This window comes from Nicotiana tabacum, chromosome 9 (assembly GCF_000715075.1).
Source record: "Nicotiana tabacum cultivar K326 chromosome 9, ASM71507v2, whole genome shotgun sequence".
NCBI lineage: Eukaryota > Viridiplantae > Streptophyta > Magnoliopsida > Solanales > Solanaceae > Nicotiana > Nicotiana tabacum.
Window position 1 is genome coordinate 22,413,231 of NC_134088.1, and position 19,361 is coordinate 22,432,591.

Below are 19,361 nucleotides of genomic sequence, written 5' to 3' on the forward strand. Positions count from 1 at the left end.
ACGTTGAATATTTGGTAAGACAATCCTACGTAACTAATATTAGTTGTTCATATGATAACTTGGGCCTGCAACAATTAACTTGGAGCTTGTATTTTCATCCCTTAAATTTAGTATAAATCATCTCACACATTCTAATATTATTCATACCATTTTAAAAGGTCTATACTTATTAGGCGGAAATCAAATAGGAAGATCCTACCCTCAAGATAGATTTATAATAATATCTTTTAAACTCTCAGTGAAGATCAATTTGTCCCTGAAGAAAAAAACTTTACATTACAAAATTTTGAATAATTTATTACATTTAGAAGTGAGCTGGGTAAATTATAAGTGAAGTAATAGTACTTTTATGCTTCAGACACTCAACTTAAACATTGTAATAATTAAAATTATTTATGAGCAAATGAAGAGACTATCATTACAATCGCGTCATTATATTGAATTAAAAGAAAAACTGAATTAAGTTTCTCAAGTTTATAACTCAAGTTGAAGTATTATAATCGTCCATAAAAGTTTGTCTTTTCCTTTACGGTGTCCATATGCCCATTTTGACAATAGTGGATTGCTCTAGTGGTAAGCACCCTTCACTTCCAACCAAGAGGTTGTGAGTTCGAGTCACCCCAAGAACAAGGTGGGGAGTTCTTGGAGGGAAGGAGCCAAGGGTCTATTGGAAACAACCTCTCTACCCCAGGGTAGGAGTAAGGTCTGCGTAAACACTACCCTCCCCAGACCCCACTAGTAAAATCATACTGGGTTGTTATTGTTGTGTTGTTCACATAAACATGAGAAGGTTGTCTTTGATAATGCATAAAAAAGTTTCAATTTCCTTTTTTTCTTCGTATGATCTCACCATTGTCAAACAATTATAATGCTAATCTTAGTGGCAATAGGACCTGTTGAAGTCAAATACAAGATCAGTCTTAAAAGGTGGTTGTTTGACACTTTGAAGTACTTTCACTTTTAATAATTGAAGCATCACTAATGTCATAGAAGAAATAGTTTTGATGGATTGATGGAGTTATCTATGTACTTCTAAGGGAGTAGTAATTATTGATCCAACAACTTATTTGAGCAGGTAACATTTCAATCTCACTACTGAGGATGGATTATATTTTTGCTCCTTTCTTTTTTCTTTTAAAAAAGTTCCCTATAAATTCTTTTAGAAATTTGTTTGTTGATTTATTTTATTAAAATTTTTAAAGATGCTTGGAGTGTCCCCTTTATTAAAGGTTACCTATGGGCTATGAGTTATGATATTTCTGGTGGATGACACAATACACAAAATACATACAATTAGGGAATTCATTAGGTTGTGTTCTTCCTTGTATAGTTCTATTGATTTTTAGAAGCTTGCTTCTAAAAAAATAAGGAAAAATCACAAAATGAACAAAGCTCTAAAAATATAATATAATTATGAACTTGTGTTATTTTTCTAACTTTTTAAATCAAAATTAAGGATACACGTGTGGCGCACGTGTCCAAAAACTAGTTATAAGAAAATGCTGGTGGTTACATGATTACATCCACTTAAGAGAAGGCTACGAAAGCCACGAGACACAGCAAGGAAAAAAAAAAGTACAAGATTTAAATATTTGGTCGTTTGGCTTGAAAACAAGTTATCTCATGATTAATTGTTCCAGAATTAGTTATTTCGGGTTTGTTATCCCACCCTCCTATAGGGACAAAAATAACACTACAATCCCAGAATCCCGGAATGAATTATACCGCGATTTTATCCCAACCAAGCGTGGAATAAACGCATCTCAAATTTAATCCCGTATTAATTATCTCTCATCCCTAACAAACCCCCTTTACCAACATACACTTGTAGACACGACGAGTTTAATTAGCCAAAGTAGTTGGTTCACAGCCATCATGGACACAAGCTAAGACATCCTTATAGTCTCTTGAGATTGTAAAAGAATCATACACCTTACCATCTCTGCTCTTCTTGTACTCAAAGAGAAGGGAAGATTGGTTAAATGCTGTAAGTTTGACAAACCCCCAATCATAATCTTTGAACACGCTCCATGTAGTGTTAATGGCGGTAAATTTATTCAAATGGCTTCCTCCTCCCCCAACAACAACATGAATTGTTCCTTTCACTACGCCCGAGTAGTGTGATGTCTCCTTGTTCACACATTGATTCTGTTCATACAACAATTTGAAATGAATGATTGTTCAAGCATCTAAGTGAAATAACAGTATCATTTCATTACAACAAGTGCGACGCAATCCCAAGCAAGTTGGGTTGGCTATAAGAATCCTCATTGTACATGTTGCTCTATAATTCAAGCCCCCCTCCTTCAAATATCATTTCACCAAGTAAAATAACAACACCATATCACAATGGCTGCAGAATTTACTACTTCTTAAGGTTGAAGGGTTGCCCATGTTTAGTAGGAATAGGTTTATGATTTCAACCAAAAGGCCAACCAAAACCTAGATGTGGTTATACAAACTCATTATTTCAAATATCTCAAGTTAAAACAAGCAATTTGGATAAAAGAGAAGTTCTAGTGACAGCATAACCACTTTTATTATCACTTCCGGTACTGGTAGGGGCAATTGCCATGTTATTAACGGATCGAAAGTTTAATACAACCTTTTCTGATCCCGCTGGAGGGGGAGACCCCATATTATACTAGCATCTCTTCGGTCATCCAGAGGTATATATTTCCATTCTGCCTGGACCCAGTATCATAAGTCGTATCATTTCAAATTTTTCGGGAAAACTGGTTTTCGGGGTATGAGGGTATCTAGGCATGGTTTATGCCCATACTTACTACACATGAAATACTAAGAATCATGAAAACAATTACAACTACGTGAACTTTAGCATCAACTATACACTAACGACAATCACCGAGGAATGCCAAAAGGAGAAAAGAGAAAGATGAAACTCTAGTATATCTAGTGAACAGAAGAGACCAAAATGAGTAGTGAATTTCAGTGACTACTTGAATTAAGTTAGCAATAACAAAAATGTGTAAAATCAAGTAGAGTAAGAAATTGTGGAGAAGGGTGAAATTACATATGTTTAGAAATATAGAGCATACCTGGTAAATTTGGCAAACTCTTTCATAGTTATGGACGTGCCCATAAAATGCCATATCAACCTTATATTTTTGCCAGAGTTTCTGCAAGTGCTCCCTTCCCATGGGCTCTTCAAATGAGCCTTCCTTAGCATACCAATCATTAGAAGAGTAACCAAGAACACGATGAGCAGCAAAAATCAACCAAGGCTGTTTATGTCTATTGGCTGATGCAAAGCATTTCTCAATGAACTTATATTGTTCAGATCCCTCTCTCCAGTCATGCTCAGTGTCTGCTACACAGAAGTGAAACATGCCATAATCTGCTGCATACCTGTCAAAAAGATCACCATGTTAAAAACGACATGTTCATTAAGTTAAACAGCAGTTCACAAAGAGGGGGGGAGGAAGCACTGTGACAGAAACACACGAACACTATAATATTGGAATGAGATGAGCTTAAACGGAGTGACATGGATAGTGAGGATTCATATAGCCGATCTCAACTTGCTGAGGCATGCTAGTTATTGTAGTGTGACAGAAACACTGAAAAGTAGCATGACACACAAGTTCAAATGAAGGCAGCATACTTCCCAAGGACGAGCGCAGAAATATAGTAGGATTTTAACTTGTAAACTAAAAAGATCAATTCGGCAAGATAACCCTCTACAGATTTAATATTCAAAGTTAAAGTAGTAATAATGCTGGTGAGGGCAGTCCATATGGTATGGTGTTCTGGTGCCTGTTGATACGATCTGCCGTTACAAACTTTAGGTGATTTTGAAGCCTAAAAAAGAACCTCCATGAAGATTCTACACTGCCTTTCGATGATGGCATGTCAGATTTAATTTAGAAACAAAGTCTCTAACAAATGGAGAAGATAATGATGTTTCTCAACTATACAATGGTATCTTATGGACCTCTTGCGGTTGCTGTCAAAGATGACAAGCAAAGACAAGTGCCAAGATCTATCGGAGCTTTAAGGACAAGTGTAATTAAAGTGCACAAAGGAGCAAATCAAGAAAATGAATACAGAGAAATTCTCAAAGAACTACAATTAAGTGAATCATGTCAATCAAGTTCAAAAACCATATTAATTTCCAATCCACATGCAAAAGATGTGAGTTTAAATTTCTATGTTCAATTATTAATCACAATATTCATTTAAAATGTTTCTTTAACAATTAATACATGAATTTTCCAGTCTTTATTCACTATAGAGTGCCACCAATTTCAAGACAGAACCCATGGGGATGGGGTGTATCCTTTATCGCAATGACTACTGAAGCATCATTTAAGTATGGCGAAGTGCTTAGCCTGCATTTTACTTAACTTCAGGACTTAAGTGTACCTCAAGCGAAATTTTAACAACATTGACATCTGGTTATCTCGCATTATGCACCCAAGAAGTTCTCCCAAGGGTCCCCTTATACATATGATAAACATGAAGTTCAAAACTGTATTACTCCTGCCGTCCCAATTTATATGAAGGTGTTTGACTGGACACGGAGTTTAAGAAATAATAGAAGATTATTGAAACTTGTGTCTAAAAAAACCATAGAAATTTGTATAACTAAAAATCATCTAATTAAGGATAAAAAAGAAAATTTAAAGTTGACTTGTTACAAAATATAGAAAGGTGTCATTCTTTTTGGGACCGACTAAAAAGGAAAGAGTGTCAAATAAATTGGGATGAAGGTAGTAGTATCTATCTGTTGATTTTTAAAGTTGCTTTTTTCCCCTTACCCAATGCTCTTATAATCATTACACATATTATCATCACTTGCAATGTGTGTTTTCAGAAGATCTTATGTTGTCATACTTTGCTGCATTGAAGTACATGAATCACATACCAGAACTTAGCTCTATTTTCTGCTGGAACATAGTATAATGTTTCAGCTGGTACACCACATTCTCCACCTGAGTCACGACCATTGTATATTGATCCACTGTTCTCCCAAGTTCTTTCATGATTACCACTGCAAAACAAATTCTCTTTGCAGACAGTTAGAAGAACAATAACTATATCTTCCAAAAGAGGCACGAAAACGAAAAACATGAAATATGTGAAATACAATATCAAAAACATGATTGCATTCTTGATGATGAACAGACCTGGCAATCATGAAGGGCACTTTCGATGTTATTGGTTCCACCTGAGCTGTAAATTGGTCCCACTGTGAAAGATAGCCATTCGCATAGGGGAGATCTCCAATAAGGAAAACTATGTCAATGTTATCAAGGTCATTAATAAGGGTGTCAGTTGTCATAAGTGAGCCAGGCTGATAATTAGCATATTCGTTTGAACCATCGCACTCTTGCTGAAACAACAAAAAGAATTAAACGAAATGTTATGAATTCAGTGGAGACAAAGCATTTTAAAGGTTTACACTAAGTTGAATTATCATAAGGTAAGAACAAGGAAGCTTGGCAAATAGACTTAGATGCTATTATGCTAATGCAAGAATTGAAATATAAATTTAGATGCTAGTGGATGAATCCTGTCTAAGAAAATGAGAGTTTTTCAGTTACGATGGTCCATTCACTCCAAGGTGCTATCTTAGCTAGAGCTCATGCACGTCCAAATGATAACTTGCACGTATCTTCTGTCCTCACTTTTTAAGTTTACTCGTGCTGCTACAGTTGTATCGAATATCAATTTTGCACCTTAGTTTGTTCCTCTTCATTTTTGCGTTCAACGACCTAAATCTTTCTTACCTCTTTTGTTTGATAAGACCAATTAATTTCTCACAGTAGCCAAACTTCTCAAATTTTGGATAAACAACAACAAACCAGTATAATCCCACAAGTGAGGTAAATTTTGGATGATAAATTTAATTTTAATTGTATGATTTATCTACATGTCTCACCTTCCCATAAAATCAAACATGGTACGGCTATATACTTTTTTTTCTTTTCCATTACTGAAACTCATAGTGACGAATTTTTATGCATCATGTTTGCTGTTTCTTATATGGGAAAATGTAATAACCCGACCTTTCAGTTTTAGTAAATGCGTCCCATCGAGTGTTTTTACACTTTATATAAGTTGAAATTGAGTTTTCAGACTTTCTGGAATGGTTTGGTTGGGACTCGAGGGGACTCGGGTGTTTTGGTATCATGGGAGCAAGATTGGAACCGTTTACGGAAAGAAGACGACCGTAGTCGCAGATATCCTATCTTCAAACAATAATATCTCCCAAATGTAGAATGAGTTGTGCGCGGTACAATATATCAAATTAAAGCCATTGATGTCTAGCTTCCAGAACTTCAAACCATTCGTCATTCTGATATTCCTGCAAAACCTTATGAGCATTTTACTGAAGGCTGTCAAGTCTGAGCACAGCGACACACCTGCAACCGCACAAGGATCCAGGTGCGTTTTTTAGTGTGGCGCTCGGGTTATTCTAAGGTCCTATAGCTATATAAACTCAAGGGGTTTCGGAAGAAAGAAATTTTATTGTTTTGGCACAATTTTAGGAGTGTTTTTGAGAGCTAAGGACAACCCCAAGCCCTAAGACCACCAAGGTAAGTATTCCATGACATTTTCGAGTCAATTCCATTGAATTAGGAAGAGATGATAACGCTGTAAACCTTGAATCATGACAGATTCTCCTTGAGAAAGTCTCAAGAATTTCAAGCTTTGAGCTCTTGGATTAAAGCCACGGAAGAGGTAATCTTTATACTCCAAATCTGTTATGGGACATTGTTAAACACTGTAGTAAGGTTTACAACAGATTATACCTATCAATTAACGGGTAGAACACAAATTAAAGAGAGGAATTGTTACTAAAATTTGATTTTGATTAGCATTTTGGAATCCTCTCGCAGCCATGGGCAGGGAATTCTTACCCGTTGACCAGAGTCGATTTTTTAGGTCAACCTTTGACCATGAGTTTAACTTGTGCTAAAAATTAACTGGATGTTCACCTAAGGGGTTTAGACCATTTTAAACCCATTTTTGTGGACCTCGTAGAATAATTCTGGTTCATTGGAAAGCGTGCTAAAATTGAGAATTTGAAGTAACTAAGACTTTAAGCTTTGATGTTTGCTTTTCAAAGCCCGTTTTGAAATATATTTTGTCCACCTGGTCCATGCATTCGAACAAGCGTGTGATTGGCAGAATCGGTGGCCAGCTGCGTATACTTTATTTTTTCAAGTGTACTCAAATTCTTATGATAAAATATTTTGTAGTGTGGCATGGTTGTGTCCAGGGCGTTGGGGCGTTTGATATCATTCCTTTGTTGCCGTGATATATATATTAGGGGCATGCATACGCTGTCGTAATATGTTAGGGGACTATATATGCTGATGCAGTACGCTTTTGGGGCGTTGTGTATGCTGATGTGGACTCGTCAGGATGTTTAGTTAATTTACTTCACTGCTGTTTATGACAAGTCCTTTGTGTGGATTGTGTTGATATGCGGTGTACTCTTGTTGGTTAATTCTCATTAACTCTGTTGGTATATATATTGTGTTGTGATATAATTGTTGTGCTTATTATATCATGCTTGATGTTGTTGTGTTTGTATTTTCTAATACTTGTTCCAGGGTATTCACAGTCGCGGATCTTACTGGGTTATATTTGCATATAACTCACTCCTTATCTGCATGTTCATGCAAATATTATTGCTGGTTATGAAGCTAGTGCTCACGAGTTTGCTAGAGTTGATCTTGTTGCTGAGGTGAGCCGCCACTTTGTCCATGGAGGCTACCGTTCTAAATAATTGTTTTTATATATTTGTGTTTTTCTTGGGTCTATCGGAAACAGTCTCTCTGCTCTTCCAGGATAGGGCTAAGGCTACGTACATCCTACCCTCCCCAAACCCCACTTGTGGGTGGGTGGTTGTTGTTGTATTTATGTTCTTTTTGCACATCTATCATAAACATGACTAACTCTATATAGATGCTCCATGGTCTAGTGTGGGATATGGGCTACAATGTTATTCGCTTTAGATTCGCTATTTAATTTTCATAATTAATTAATGGATTTATTTGGAATATTTATTTGCCTTGTAAAACGTTGTGAATGAATGGTTAAGTAAATGGAAACCTGGTTCGCTTGGCGGGTCGTGTTAGCAAGGTGCTAGTCACGGCTAGGGGGTAGTTAGGAACGTGACATAAGCCACATTCTTCAAATTTTAGAAACTAAGATAAAGGAAAAAAAGATATGTATTGTGTTAGAAAAACAAATAATATTACTAGATTACCTTGCCCATGTCTCCAAATATCACAACGCGTTGCAGTGACTCTTGTCCTGGAAATGGAGGAGATTTAAATGAATATTTCTTGCTCCAAACAATTGAACCATCGGTTAACAAGTGACCCAACTTGTATGTGTACCTGAAATTTCACAAAAAAGAGCTCAAAAGGGATGTACATGTCAATGATGAAGTAACTTGCTGCTAGAAAAATGAACCACTAGAATAACTTACACCACATTTGGCCACAAATCCTTCAGGAAACTAGTATGTATGAATCCAGGATCACGCCATCCCACAGTTCTAGCAGGTGGTCCTACAAACGCATTCATAAAAATATTCAGTATGTAATGCAAAATAAATACATAATACTAAGACAAGCACTCTTGAATCAATTCAAAAAATTTCTCTATTATGCCCCTATACTTTATATGAGTGAAAGGACCCTGATTCCATTTGACCCCTTGAATGAGGAATGAAAACAATTAATCGTACAGAACCATAACATGTTTTTGTCAAAAAGTGTCAAAACAAACTTGATCGCCTAGGATTTGAAGATAGGTGCAGACTGAGTTCTAATAGTAGTGCAAGCAAAGAACAGAGGAGTTCAACTTTCGTTTGTGGCAATGAGAGCATAACAGAGGTAAAGGAATAAGCTAGAAGTATGAGAGAAAATATAGGGAGGTCTATTTTGCAGATGTGCCCGATAGAGTGGCTAAGGTTTGTGAAAACCTTTGACCATCTATTAACATGTAAAAAATGACATCATCTTTTGTAAAAGGAGACCTTCAACAACCAGACTAGGATCCAAGATACCACGGCACTGTCTACTCCTTTGTGACAATGGGTCTGAACTTAGTATAACATATATACATAAAAATATGCACCGCCTATGATCCCCACCCCCACCAAGAAAGAGCATGGTGTGCATGCGCATGACAGTTTGCATATAATAGTTATCATTGATCAAAACAGTTGTTAAATAAAAGTCCTCATACCACACATGCTGTTCCGATGAAATGTCAGTGTCCCTGCTGGGGAGCGTTGTTGAGCTTGGCCCTTCCAACCCCATTCGACGAATGGAACAGCCTCATCTATATTGTAACCACTTGTCCAAGTAACAGTCATCTAGAGAAAGCCATAAGTTAATTGCATGGTTTGATACGACCGCTGGATAGGATGCTTAACAATTTAGCATGAATTCTCCAATTTAAGGAACCAATGAATCAACCCCCTTGACACGCTACTACATTTAATCTTGGTACTGAGGTCGTTATAACATAGGCTAATAAAGCACAGGCAGGCATATCTTAAGGAAAAAAGAACAAGCTGAAAATAATCATAGATGCATAACAAAAGAAAAACTTACTATATCCCATGATTTCCCAAGAGCAAGACGCGGATAAAGGGGTGCTTTCGGATTGGCAAATGCAATGTAATTTGAGATGGCTATCAACTTGGGCTGTAACATACATGAATCTATTAGTGCATATCCAAGTCTCATAAAAAATTCGTTTTTAAAACATAGGACAAAGAGACACCATAATGATCATTGGCATGAAGTAAAATATCTTAAAATATAGTACTTGCACCAATTTGGAGAAGCTGAAGTAATTAATTTAGACAAATACAGTTTGAGTTTCACTGCAATGTCCAATTTATAGTCATTCTAGATTTGTTCAAGCTACTTCGGAATTGAAAGATTTGGTTTTCTAAAAGGAAAAACCCAGTTTAACTTCTATATCCTGACAGTGAAAATTTTTAAACACTATCGGGTCATTTAAAAGATAATTTCAGGTAACTACCCCTAAAAAAATGGAATTAATAACCTGAAAAATAAGACAACTAACTTTCAATAGCAGGTTAAATTGTACTGATAGTGTACCACTTCATTCTATTTGTCAGTTGATATAAGTTAAATCCGAAAACTAATAAGGGAAAATACCTTGCTCAACTACAACTTTCGGTTATTTATAAAGGTTAAAGTTAATATACAAAAGCTTCAAGTAAAGTCAACATATTTCCATCACATTCAGTAGCGTTTTCCTGTTTTGAAACAAATAGCAAGAGAGCACTATTACATTATTCAGAAATTCAAATGACAACACATACAATAACAAAATCAATTTCAGTAAATAAAATATTACTCATCATAATTTGCAGAATATGGAAATATAATTACATTTGACAAACCCCCAGAGAATAAGGCAAATGAGAAATCCCCACGCTGGTTAATTATCCGGAAATTCAGTGAAGTTTTCCCTGTCTTTGTGTACTTGTCATTGCTGTAATTTGCAAATTTGAACTGAAAAAGAACAAAGAAAATCAAATAGACCTACATAAAAACTTTCTTTTTGTTGCTGAGACAGAAAATATTTCAAGTAACCTATCCATTAATAGAATGCCCTTGTCGCATAATTTATCATTTTATAAAATATTTGACAGGACACATAATTTATGATGTATACATATTAATGTTATTAAAAGAAAAAAAAGTGAAGTTGATAAGTCATGTGAAAGTATAAACTTTGGTGTTGTGAAAATTGTATAAATATAAAATAGTATCAAACATTTTGGAATGTAATAAAATGATAAGTGTTGTATAAATTGTAAGAGATTGGCTAATATAGAATCTACGTTAATTTGAGACCAGGGAATAAAAATGTATCCAGACTCTTGGGAAGTCCATCAACATGGAACTCCAAGTTGTTAGACATACCTTTAAGGGGGCAGTACAGATAAATGGAGCTCCAGATTGTTGTTCTTTGATGGTTTGTGGGGGACAAATGGATTCACTGCAATTGAATCATTTACATGTTAGATTAACCCAAAAAAACAATGAGCTAGAGTAAACCTTCCCACCAAAGCAAATCGGTAGAACACCTTTATGACTAACCGGTAGATTAGATATTTAAGTTACATGAAAAGTAAATATGAACACTGTTAATTATTTTGGATGGGATGGAAAAGAAAGTGCGTGATAGATAACTCCCAAAAGGCTAGCAGAACCCAAAAAAAAGTAAATTGATTAAGCTAAGAAGTAAAAGACAAGGATGGAACAACTATGGCCAACTACGCTACTTCCCGCAATCTGCATGGAGCCAACAGCTGGAGAGGACAATGACAAATTCTCCATTTCATCTTGTCAAAGATGCTCCATTATATGGAAAAAAAATACTCCATTGTATCATGAACTGCAAGTTAAGCTAAGCTCTATCCCATTTAAATGGTGGTGGACAAAGTTCATTGTTATATATGGTGGATAAGTCAAGATAATAGATTCATCTCAGATGGCAAAACATTTCAAAATCAAGAATTCTTGTCTTCTTCTTTTTTCAGTTCAGAATTCGTTAGAATTGACACTTTAGATCCAGATAAATTGATTTTGTTCGAATCCCACCTTTCTTCCAAAAAAGGGAAGAGAAAGATAAGGATCTTCTTCGGGTATCTCTCATGTTTCTGTTTGGTCCCTTTCAATTCAAAGCAGTTTCTAAGGCCTGGTGGGATCTATACTCATCCAAGGCAGCTCGGGTTATATCTTCGAGACAAACTTCAGCACCTCAAGGTTAAGTTGAAAGATTGGAATTTGAACACCTTTGGAGGGTTTGAGAAAAAGAGATCGGAGATTCTAAGGACAATGCAAACCCTAGACACAAATGCCGAGAACAGAGACCTAAGATAGATGAGATGATTTTGAAAATTGGTCTTCATTTGGAAATGGAAGAAATAGCCAAATTTGGATACACTACGAAGATTAAAAATACTAACTTTTTTCACAAGATGGCTAATGCACACAAGTGATACAATCACATTGAAAAGTTGGAGGCAAATGGCACTATCTTAGAAGAGGAGGAACAAATCTGCAACGAGATTCTGAGGCTTATCAAGGACTCTGCTGATGATGCACGATGGAGACCTTCCAGGAATGTGGATGCAATGGGGATAAAGCACCCAGCCCAGATGGACTTACCATGGAATTCTACAAAAGATGTTGGGCCATTATCAAAAAGGATCTTACCAATGCAATAAACCGCTTACGTTCTCATGTAGTTTTGTGCAAAGTCTAAATGCATCATATATTGCTCTTATTCCATGGAAAGATGGTGCTAAGGAGTTGAAGGATTACAGGCTGATTAGTTAAATCGGAAGCTTTACAAGGTGCTGTCCAAACTTCTTGCAAATAGGCTCAAGACTGTAATGACAAAGTTGGTTTCATTGGCTTTCGCAAGTGGAAGAAAGATTGTAGAAGCATCACTCATTGCAAATAAGTGCCTTGACTCCAGACTAAGACAAAGGAAAGCAGGAATTATGTGCAAATTGGTTATAGAGAAGGCTTTAGATAATGTGCATTGGACATTCCTTACTGATATGTTGAAATCCATGGGCTTTGGCGATAAATGGATAAAGTGGATCTCTTTTTGCATGTCAACAATGAAGTTTATTATTTATTATAAATGGTTTCCGGAAAGGTTTCTTTGCAACACTAGAAGGGTTTAATTGGGTCTTCCCTTTCCGTTTTAAACTGGTTATGGAGGGCTTGAGTACAACGATGGCAACAACAGAGGCTCATGGCCGCATTAAGGGTTTTAACCTAGTGTGAGAAATTAAGGGAACTTGCGTCTGACACATCTTCTCTATGCGGATGACTCTTTATTCAAGAAAACAAATACTTTATCTCCAAATGATTCTCTTGTTCTTTGAACTTGTGTCTAGCCTCCATATAAAGAGTGTTCTGTATCCTGTGAATGAGGTGCCCAACATAGAGGAGATTGCTGAAATTTTCGGATGCCGACAGACCCAGTATTTTGGCCTTCCATTAGGAGCTAAATCTAAGCTACTGCAATCTGGGATGATATCTTGGCAAAATGTGAAAAGAAGTTATGTTGGAAAAGGACATACCTCTCTTTTGGTGGAAGACTAATGTTATTAACAATTTGTGAACTTTGCCTGCTTCAATGGCTCACAAATTGGACAAAATGCAAAAGGAATTCTTGTGGCAAGGAAATAGGGAGAACAAGACCTTTGACTTGGTTAATTGGGGAGTGGTTACAACAGAGAAAAGGCAGGGAAATAGGGATGGCAATGGGGCAGGGCAAGGCAGAGCCTTAACACGGCATGGCAGGGGAATACCTAAATGGGGCAGGGTAGGACAGCGCGGGTCAAAACACATTTTAAGAAAATTTTAAATGGGGCAGGGCAGTTTTAGCTGCAAAACTCAAAAACAAACTGAAAGAACCTCTTGTTTCTATAAATACGAACTTCGAACCAGGGTCTGTACTATGCAAAATGAATTGCGTAATGGGCGAAGTATCATTAACTTCTTAGTTTGCTATCATTTTTTCTTTTTCTTTTTTTAATTATTTATTTGCATTTTAGTTTAATACAGGCTTACATGTTTTACTAATGCTTCAAATTAAAGTTCCAAGAACGGATAATTATCTGGTAAGGTAAGAGTCTCTCTTTACTAAAGTATCTTTTCTTCTCCATGCAGGTCTTTGAAATGATATACTACAATATTTTAGACCAAAAAAGAAGATAATATTGCAATATCTTCTTTTCCAATTTATATTTTGGCATTTATCACAGTAAACTTCCCTGAACATTTATTAAGTCAACCTAATATTTTCTTCGGAGGGAGCAAGAACAGTTCTTTTGACCAACGTACTCTATTTTTATATTTAATTTTTTTTTAAAATGGTAAGGTATTATACATATCAAAAAATCAGCACTAAGAGAGTGTTATGGTTACATCCCAGAAAATAACTAAAAAAAAAGAAAAAGAAAACCCTCTGTGTCTATACAAAAGAGACTATGAATTCTAGTAGGGTTTCACTATCATCTATCCAATCCTGTTTACACCAGAAAGATATCAACAAATGCAGTCTGATTTGATCTTCAAGAATGAATTCTCATGTCCTTCAAAGCATCTCCTATTCCTTTCTTTCCATATGCACCACCAAATAGCTGCTGGTATTGTATTCCAATCCTTTTTCATTTGCTTTGACATTCCTTTTCTATTCCAGCATGACAGTAACTCAGCAGTCATGCTTGGCATCACCCATTTAATTCCCAAAATGTTCAAAAATAATTGCCACAATTGTGTGGCAGCTCTGCAGTGTAAGAATAGATGATTGATAGTTTTTGTCTCCTCTTTACATATGTAGCACCTGTTAACTAATTGGAATCCCCTTCTTTGTAAGTTGTCCTGAGCTAAACAGGACTTCTTAGCCACCAACCATTCAAAACAACTAACTTTCATAGGAGCTTTAGACTTTCAGATTTGCTTCCAGGGACCAATAAAAAACTGATTTACTTCTTTCATTAAGATGTTGTAAAATGTCTTGGATTTTTATATTTAATTATTTGTATAATCCCGAGTAAATATAAATCTTATGAGGTACAAGCTTTATTTTTCCTTTAGTAAAATTTATAATTTGTTTGTTTATTAAAGTTCTCTTCTGTTAAATAGTTATCAGATAAATTTTATTGGCATTGTTTTCTTTCACTTTTCCCACCGTAAAATTGATATTTATATTTTGGACTAATAGACAGTCTATGCTCACTTCTACTGCAACTGCATAACTCCCCATCCTTAATGCCAAGACCTATTCTCTATCCTGGAAATGGGATGCCAGAGCAAGCTATCATCTACATTTTTTACAGCATTTTGTTGCAGCTAATCTTCAATATACTACTTTTAACAATTAAAAAGGACATAAAAGCACATATACTGAATCGCGAAGTAGAGACTTAGAGCATTACACCTTTTCTTCGCTCAATTCCATGCCGCAAAACGTAATATTCAGAAATTAAATATAGAAAATGGAGAAATGAACCTTTGAGAAACTGGGCTTTTGATTTCCTTGAAGGACCACCACCATTAAACGACATCACTGGACGGCCAGCATCAACAAAATAACCAATCGCGGAGTTCACTCCAAATAGTATCACCCAATTCCATTAACGCCGCCGACCCGAGCAACTCCGACGACATATTTTCGGATTTTGGAGTGTGTTTGTCTAGGTTGTTTGGCCAAGCTTCGAGAACCGTTTTTTTTTTTTTTGTTCAAAAGTGATTTTATAAAAAGTGTTTTTTTAACTTATAATTTAAGCTTGATTAATTAATTTGAATTGTATTTATGAGCAGTAATTATTATTTGATCATACTTTTAAAAATTATATTTTTTTCAAAAGTACTTCTAAAAAAGCGTTCCTCTCATTTCCTAGCTCTATGTATAATTAAAGAAAATTAAATATATAAAATAATAACAATAATAATAAACTCACTAAATTTCGATAGTATGTATGCATATCTTACCCCGAACTTAGGAGTGCAGAGAGTTTGTTTCCGAACCCTCGGCTAAAGTGGCAACATGTGGTAACAACAACAATAGGATATTAAGAAAATTGAAGCGAAAGAATGCGGTCAAACAGTACTTAGTACCAGCAATCCAAGAGTAGAGAGATACTATGCTAACACTAATCGTGCCGATCTCAAAAAGAAAAAGAAAAACGTTCAAATGCCTTCTAACCTTCTACCTTAATTCTCGACATCTACACCCTTTTATCAAAGGTCACGTCCTTGGTAAGTTCCAGCTGCGTTATGTCCTGCCTAATCACCTCCCCCAATACTTATTTGGCCTACCTCTACCTTTACTCATACCCACCTAGGCCAACCCCTCACACCTCCTCCGAATCGGGTCATCTGTACTTCTCCTCTTCACATGTCCCGAACCATCTTAGTCTCGCCACCCGCATCTTATCCTCCACGGGAGTCACTCTCACCTTTTCTCGAATAACTTAATTCCTAATCTTATCTAACCTGATCTGCTCGCATATCCATCTCAACATTCTCATTTTAGTTACTTTCATCTTCTGAACATGAGAGTTCTTGACCGACCAATATTTCGCCCGATACAATATAGTCGGTCTAACCACCACTTTGTAAAACTTACTTTTAAGTGGCACATTCTTATTATAAAAGACACCGAAAGTCAGCCTCCATTTTATTTACCCTGCTCTAATACTATGTGTGATATCCTCATCAATCTCCCAATTTCCCTTTATTACTGACCCAAGGTATTTAAACTATCTCTTGAAAATAACCCTATGCATCAAGCCTCACGTCCATGTTCGCTTCCTAGGTTACGTCGCTAAACTTACACTCAAACAAAATTAAATATATTTAAGTATGAATTATATGGATTTTATGAAATTATCTATAAGTTTTAAAAGTATTGGAGTTTCTAAAGGGCTTAAGACATTTACTTGAACTTTGCAGGAGAAAATACTCCAACCCAATCATCATTTGTAGGCTCTTCATTCTGAAGGTTTACTATGACCCATTCAACATCTTCACCCTATCATACCAAAATTTACAAATTATAATTCCAATGACAAAAAAGGAAAAATAAGAGGCAGAGAAAGAGACAAACCTATAGAATATATTTGGTTGGTACAAGTTAGAGGAAAAGAGCATAAATCAACGAAATTTATTTATTTTTCCTTGAAGAAACAAAGGGAAATAATGATTTTATTTCATTCCTTTCTCCATTCTCCACCTTTTATTTTTTCCCTTCCCTTCTCTCTTTTGTTCCCCTTTTTAAAAACAATTATAGCGTAAAGTAATTTTGCTTTTAAAAGATATTACTAATATTTGTGTATATATGGGTAAGAACATTATCAAGAGTCGAGAGTCACACACACACGGTTATATAGCAGTGACATCTTGTCCAATATTTTTTGCCGAATATCTAGTGCCATTATTGAAAGAAATTTTTATGCAGTTTGAAAAGCTTATCTTACTTAGAAAAAAAAAAATTTACAATTATAATAATGAAATACAGATTTATAATTCTCAGCATAAACTAACACTGTGTAAATCCTTCGAAAACTTGGAAGGTATTAACTTTTAAGAAACAAAAGGCAGATTTAGCTCTACACCCAATCAAAATGGAAGTCAAACACCATTAAAAAATTCCTAGTTGCTCGTTGACAATGAAATGTACAAAGCATCATATTCACGCAGTATTTACCCTAATTCTAATTGCTAGTATTAGTGGCTGGTTTCACGTCTCGAACATGTGATCTATAAGTCACACAAAAATAACTTTATAATTGCTCTAATACTTCCGTTCCTTGTTGAATAAGACTAAAAATTAAAATTGGATTTTTTTTCTCACATCTGGAATAGTTTCTCCATCTTATTATATATACATTTTATTTCTTTTGGTATAAATATTTCAAGGCAGAAATAACTTGTTCAATTGAATACATAGAATCGTCCTAAATCCGTCTCTGACTGGACAGAAAAGTAGAAAAGAAGAAAACAAGAAGATGTTGAGATGCAGAATATCAGTGTATAAATGTTACCTTAGAGCCAAGAAGAGTAGGTCCATCAACTCTAATGGAGGCAGATTGACGAAGAGCAACAACAGTTTTGTGGATTTGAATTCTTGATAATGGCTGTTCCCCTTGGATGTGATTATGTTCATGTTGTCCCAAACGAATATATTCTTGAACAGAAACAGCACTATTTATCAAAGTCAACACAACACCTAAAACACAAAATAACAAGTATAATTGGTTCCTCATTATTTTTCTCTCCCTCCTCTTTCTTTTGTTAGAGAAGGCGAGTCTGGATTTAGTGTGTGAAATATTTGGATCTTATACATAAATAATAAGAGATTAGCTTATATATCTCTATATTTACACTATCTTATCTACTACATATCTATAAGAAGGGTTTAATATATATGTATACTCAGATCATGTAGAAAGATAGCAAGATTAGTGATACTTATATCACTATAGATAGATATATTATAAGAAAAAAAATGTAGAAAGATAGTTTAATAATTATTTATGTTGTCAGCGTATTTAACTTAAACTTAAGAAAGGGAGCGGGAATATTAGATCACATCAATATTTAATCAATATTTAAACAGATTTAAGTTATATAAATTAATTATGTAAAAAAAAATTACAACCATCAGTTTAATTTAATCAGCTGTAATATATTATACTCTATGTTTTAAGTTATTATATACAAAAATACATGTTGTTATAAATAAAGTCAACCCTATAATATAAATATCAATGCACAAAACATAAGGCCCCGATTTAAACACCTAACCAGACACGAGGTCACATGCTAAGCTGCAAGTGACGGCCCCAAATACCTAAGCATGAATAAAAGTGAAAAATACCTTTTCAACAGAGAATCAAATCCAATCCTAAAATGTCAATATTTTCTTCAAAGCGAGCACATCCTACGGACCTACCTCTCATCCACCTTATAAACATAAATAATAAGAGATTAACTTATATATCTCTATATTTACACTATCTTATTTACTACATATGTATAAGAAGGGTTTAATTTATACACTCAGATTACTGTGTGGGCCAAAAATTATCTTAGTTATATTTAGACCGTATCAGCATTAAGTGGGCCTTCGAGGGCTGCCACATGTCATCAGTACGACTTCAACAAAAGGCATATTCAAGGTTGAAGTGATCTAACAAGAGGTGAAGGGCTAGGTCGAGAAGTCAACAAAGATCAAGGTTGAGGACGAGCACTTTTCTTAAACTGTCACGACCCGAAATTCCCACCTTCATGACCGTGATGACGCCTAACATTTCACTTGCTAGGCAAGCCAACGTTAAAATAATCTTAACCATTTTAAAGCAAATTAAATTAAACAGAAGTAAATAAAGTGCGGAAGACCATAACTACCGAATCATCACAATACATCCCCGAATCTGGTGTCACAAGTGCACGAGCTACTAGAATAATACAAATAAAGGTCTGAATAAAATTCAAGCTGTTTGAAAGATAATACACAGCTAAGATAAGATAGAAGGGGACTTCAGAACTGCGAACGTTGTGCAGTTATACCTCAAGTCTCCTATGAGTAGCTGAATCCGAGCACGTCTATGATACGCCGTTGGGACCAACTCCAAAATCTGCACAAGAAGTGCAGAGTGTAGTATGAGTACAACCGACCCCATGTACTCCGTAAGTGTCGATCTTAACGTCGGCGAAGTAGTGACGAGGCTATGAAAAGACACGTACATAAATAACATGTACAAGTATATACAAATACGAAGCAACAATAACACA

At 35.4% G+C, this 19,361-nt stretch overlaps 1 protein-coding gene across 2 annotated transcripts; it reads right to left on the reverse strand.

The window, feature by feature from the left end:
- Positions 1-1,599: 1,599 nt before the first annotated feature.
- LOC107831744 (putative inactive purple acid phosphatase 27) lies at positions 1,600-17,963 on the reverse strand. 2 transcript variants are annotated; one of them, XM_016659540.2, is made up of 12 exons: positions 17,609-17,958; positions 16,505-16,596; positions 10,956-11,031; positions 10,419-10,541; positions 9,606-9,698; positions 9,235-9,364; positions 8,471-8,552; positions 8,246-8,378; positions 5,151-5,356; positions 4,889-5,014; positions 3,060-3,369; positions 1,600-2,148 (listed from the first exon to the last, which is right to left on the reverse strand). In XM_016659540.2, exons 1-12 carry the CDS (start codon positions 17,828-17,830, stop codon positions 1,843-1,845), a joined length of 1,899 nt encoding a protein of 632 aa, XP_016515026.1. In that variant the 5' UTR covers positions 17,831-17,958; the 3' UTR covers positions 1,600-1,842. The 2 variants fall into 2 exon arrangements, with proteins under 2 accessions (XP_016515026.1, XP_016515027.1); XM_016659541.2 differs by lacking the exon at positions 16,505-16,596 and having other exon boundaries at positions 17,609-17,963.
- Between the last annotated feature and the right edge of the window lie 1,398 nt (positions 17,964-19,361).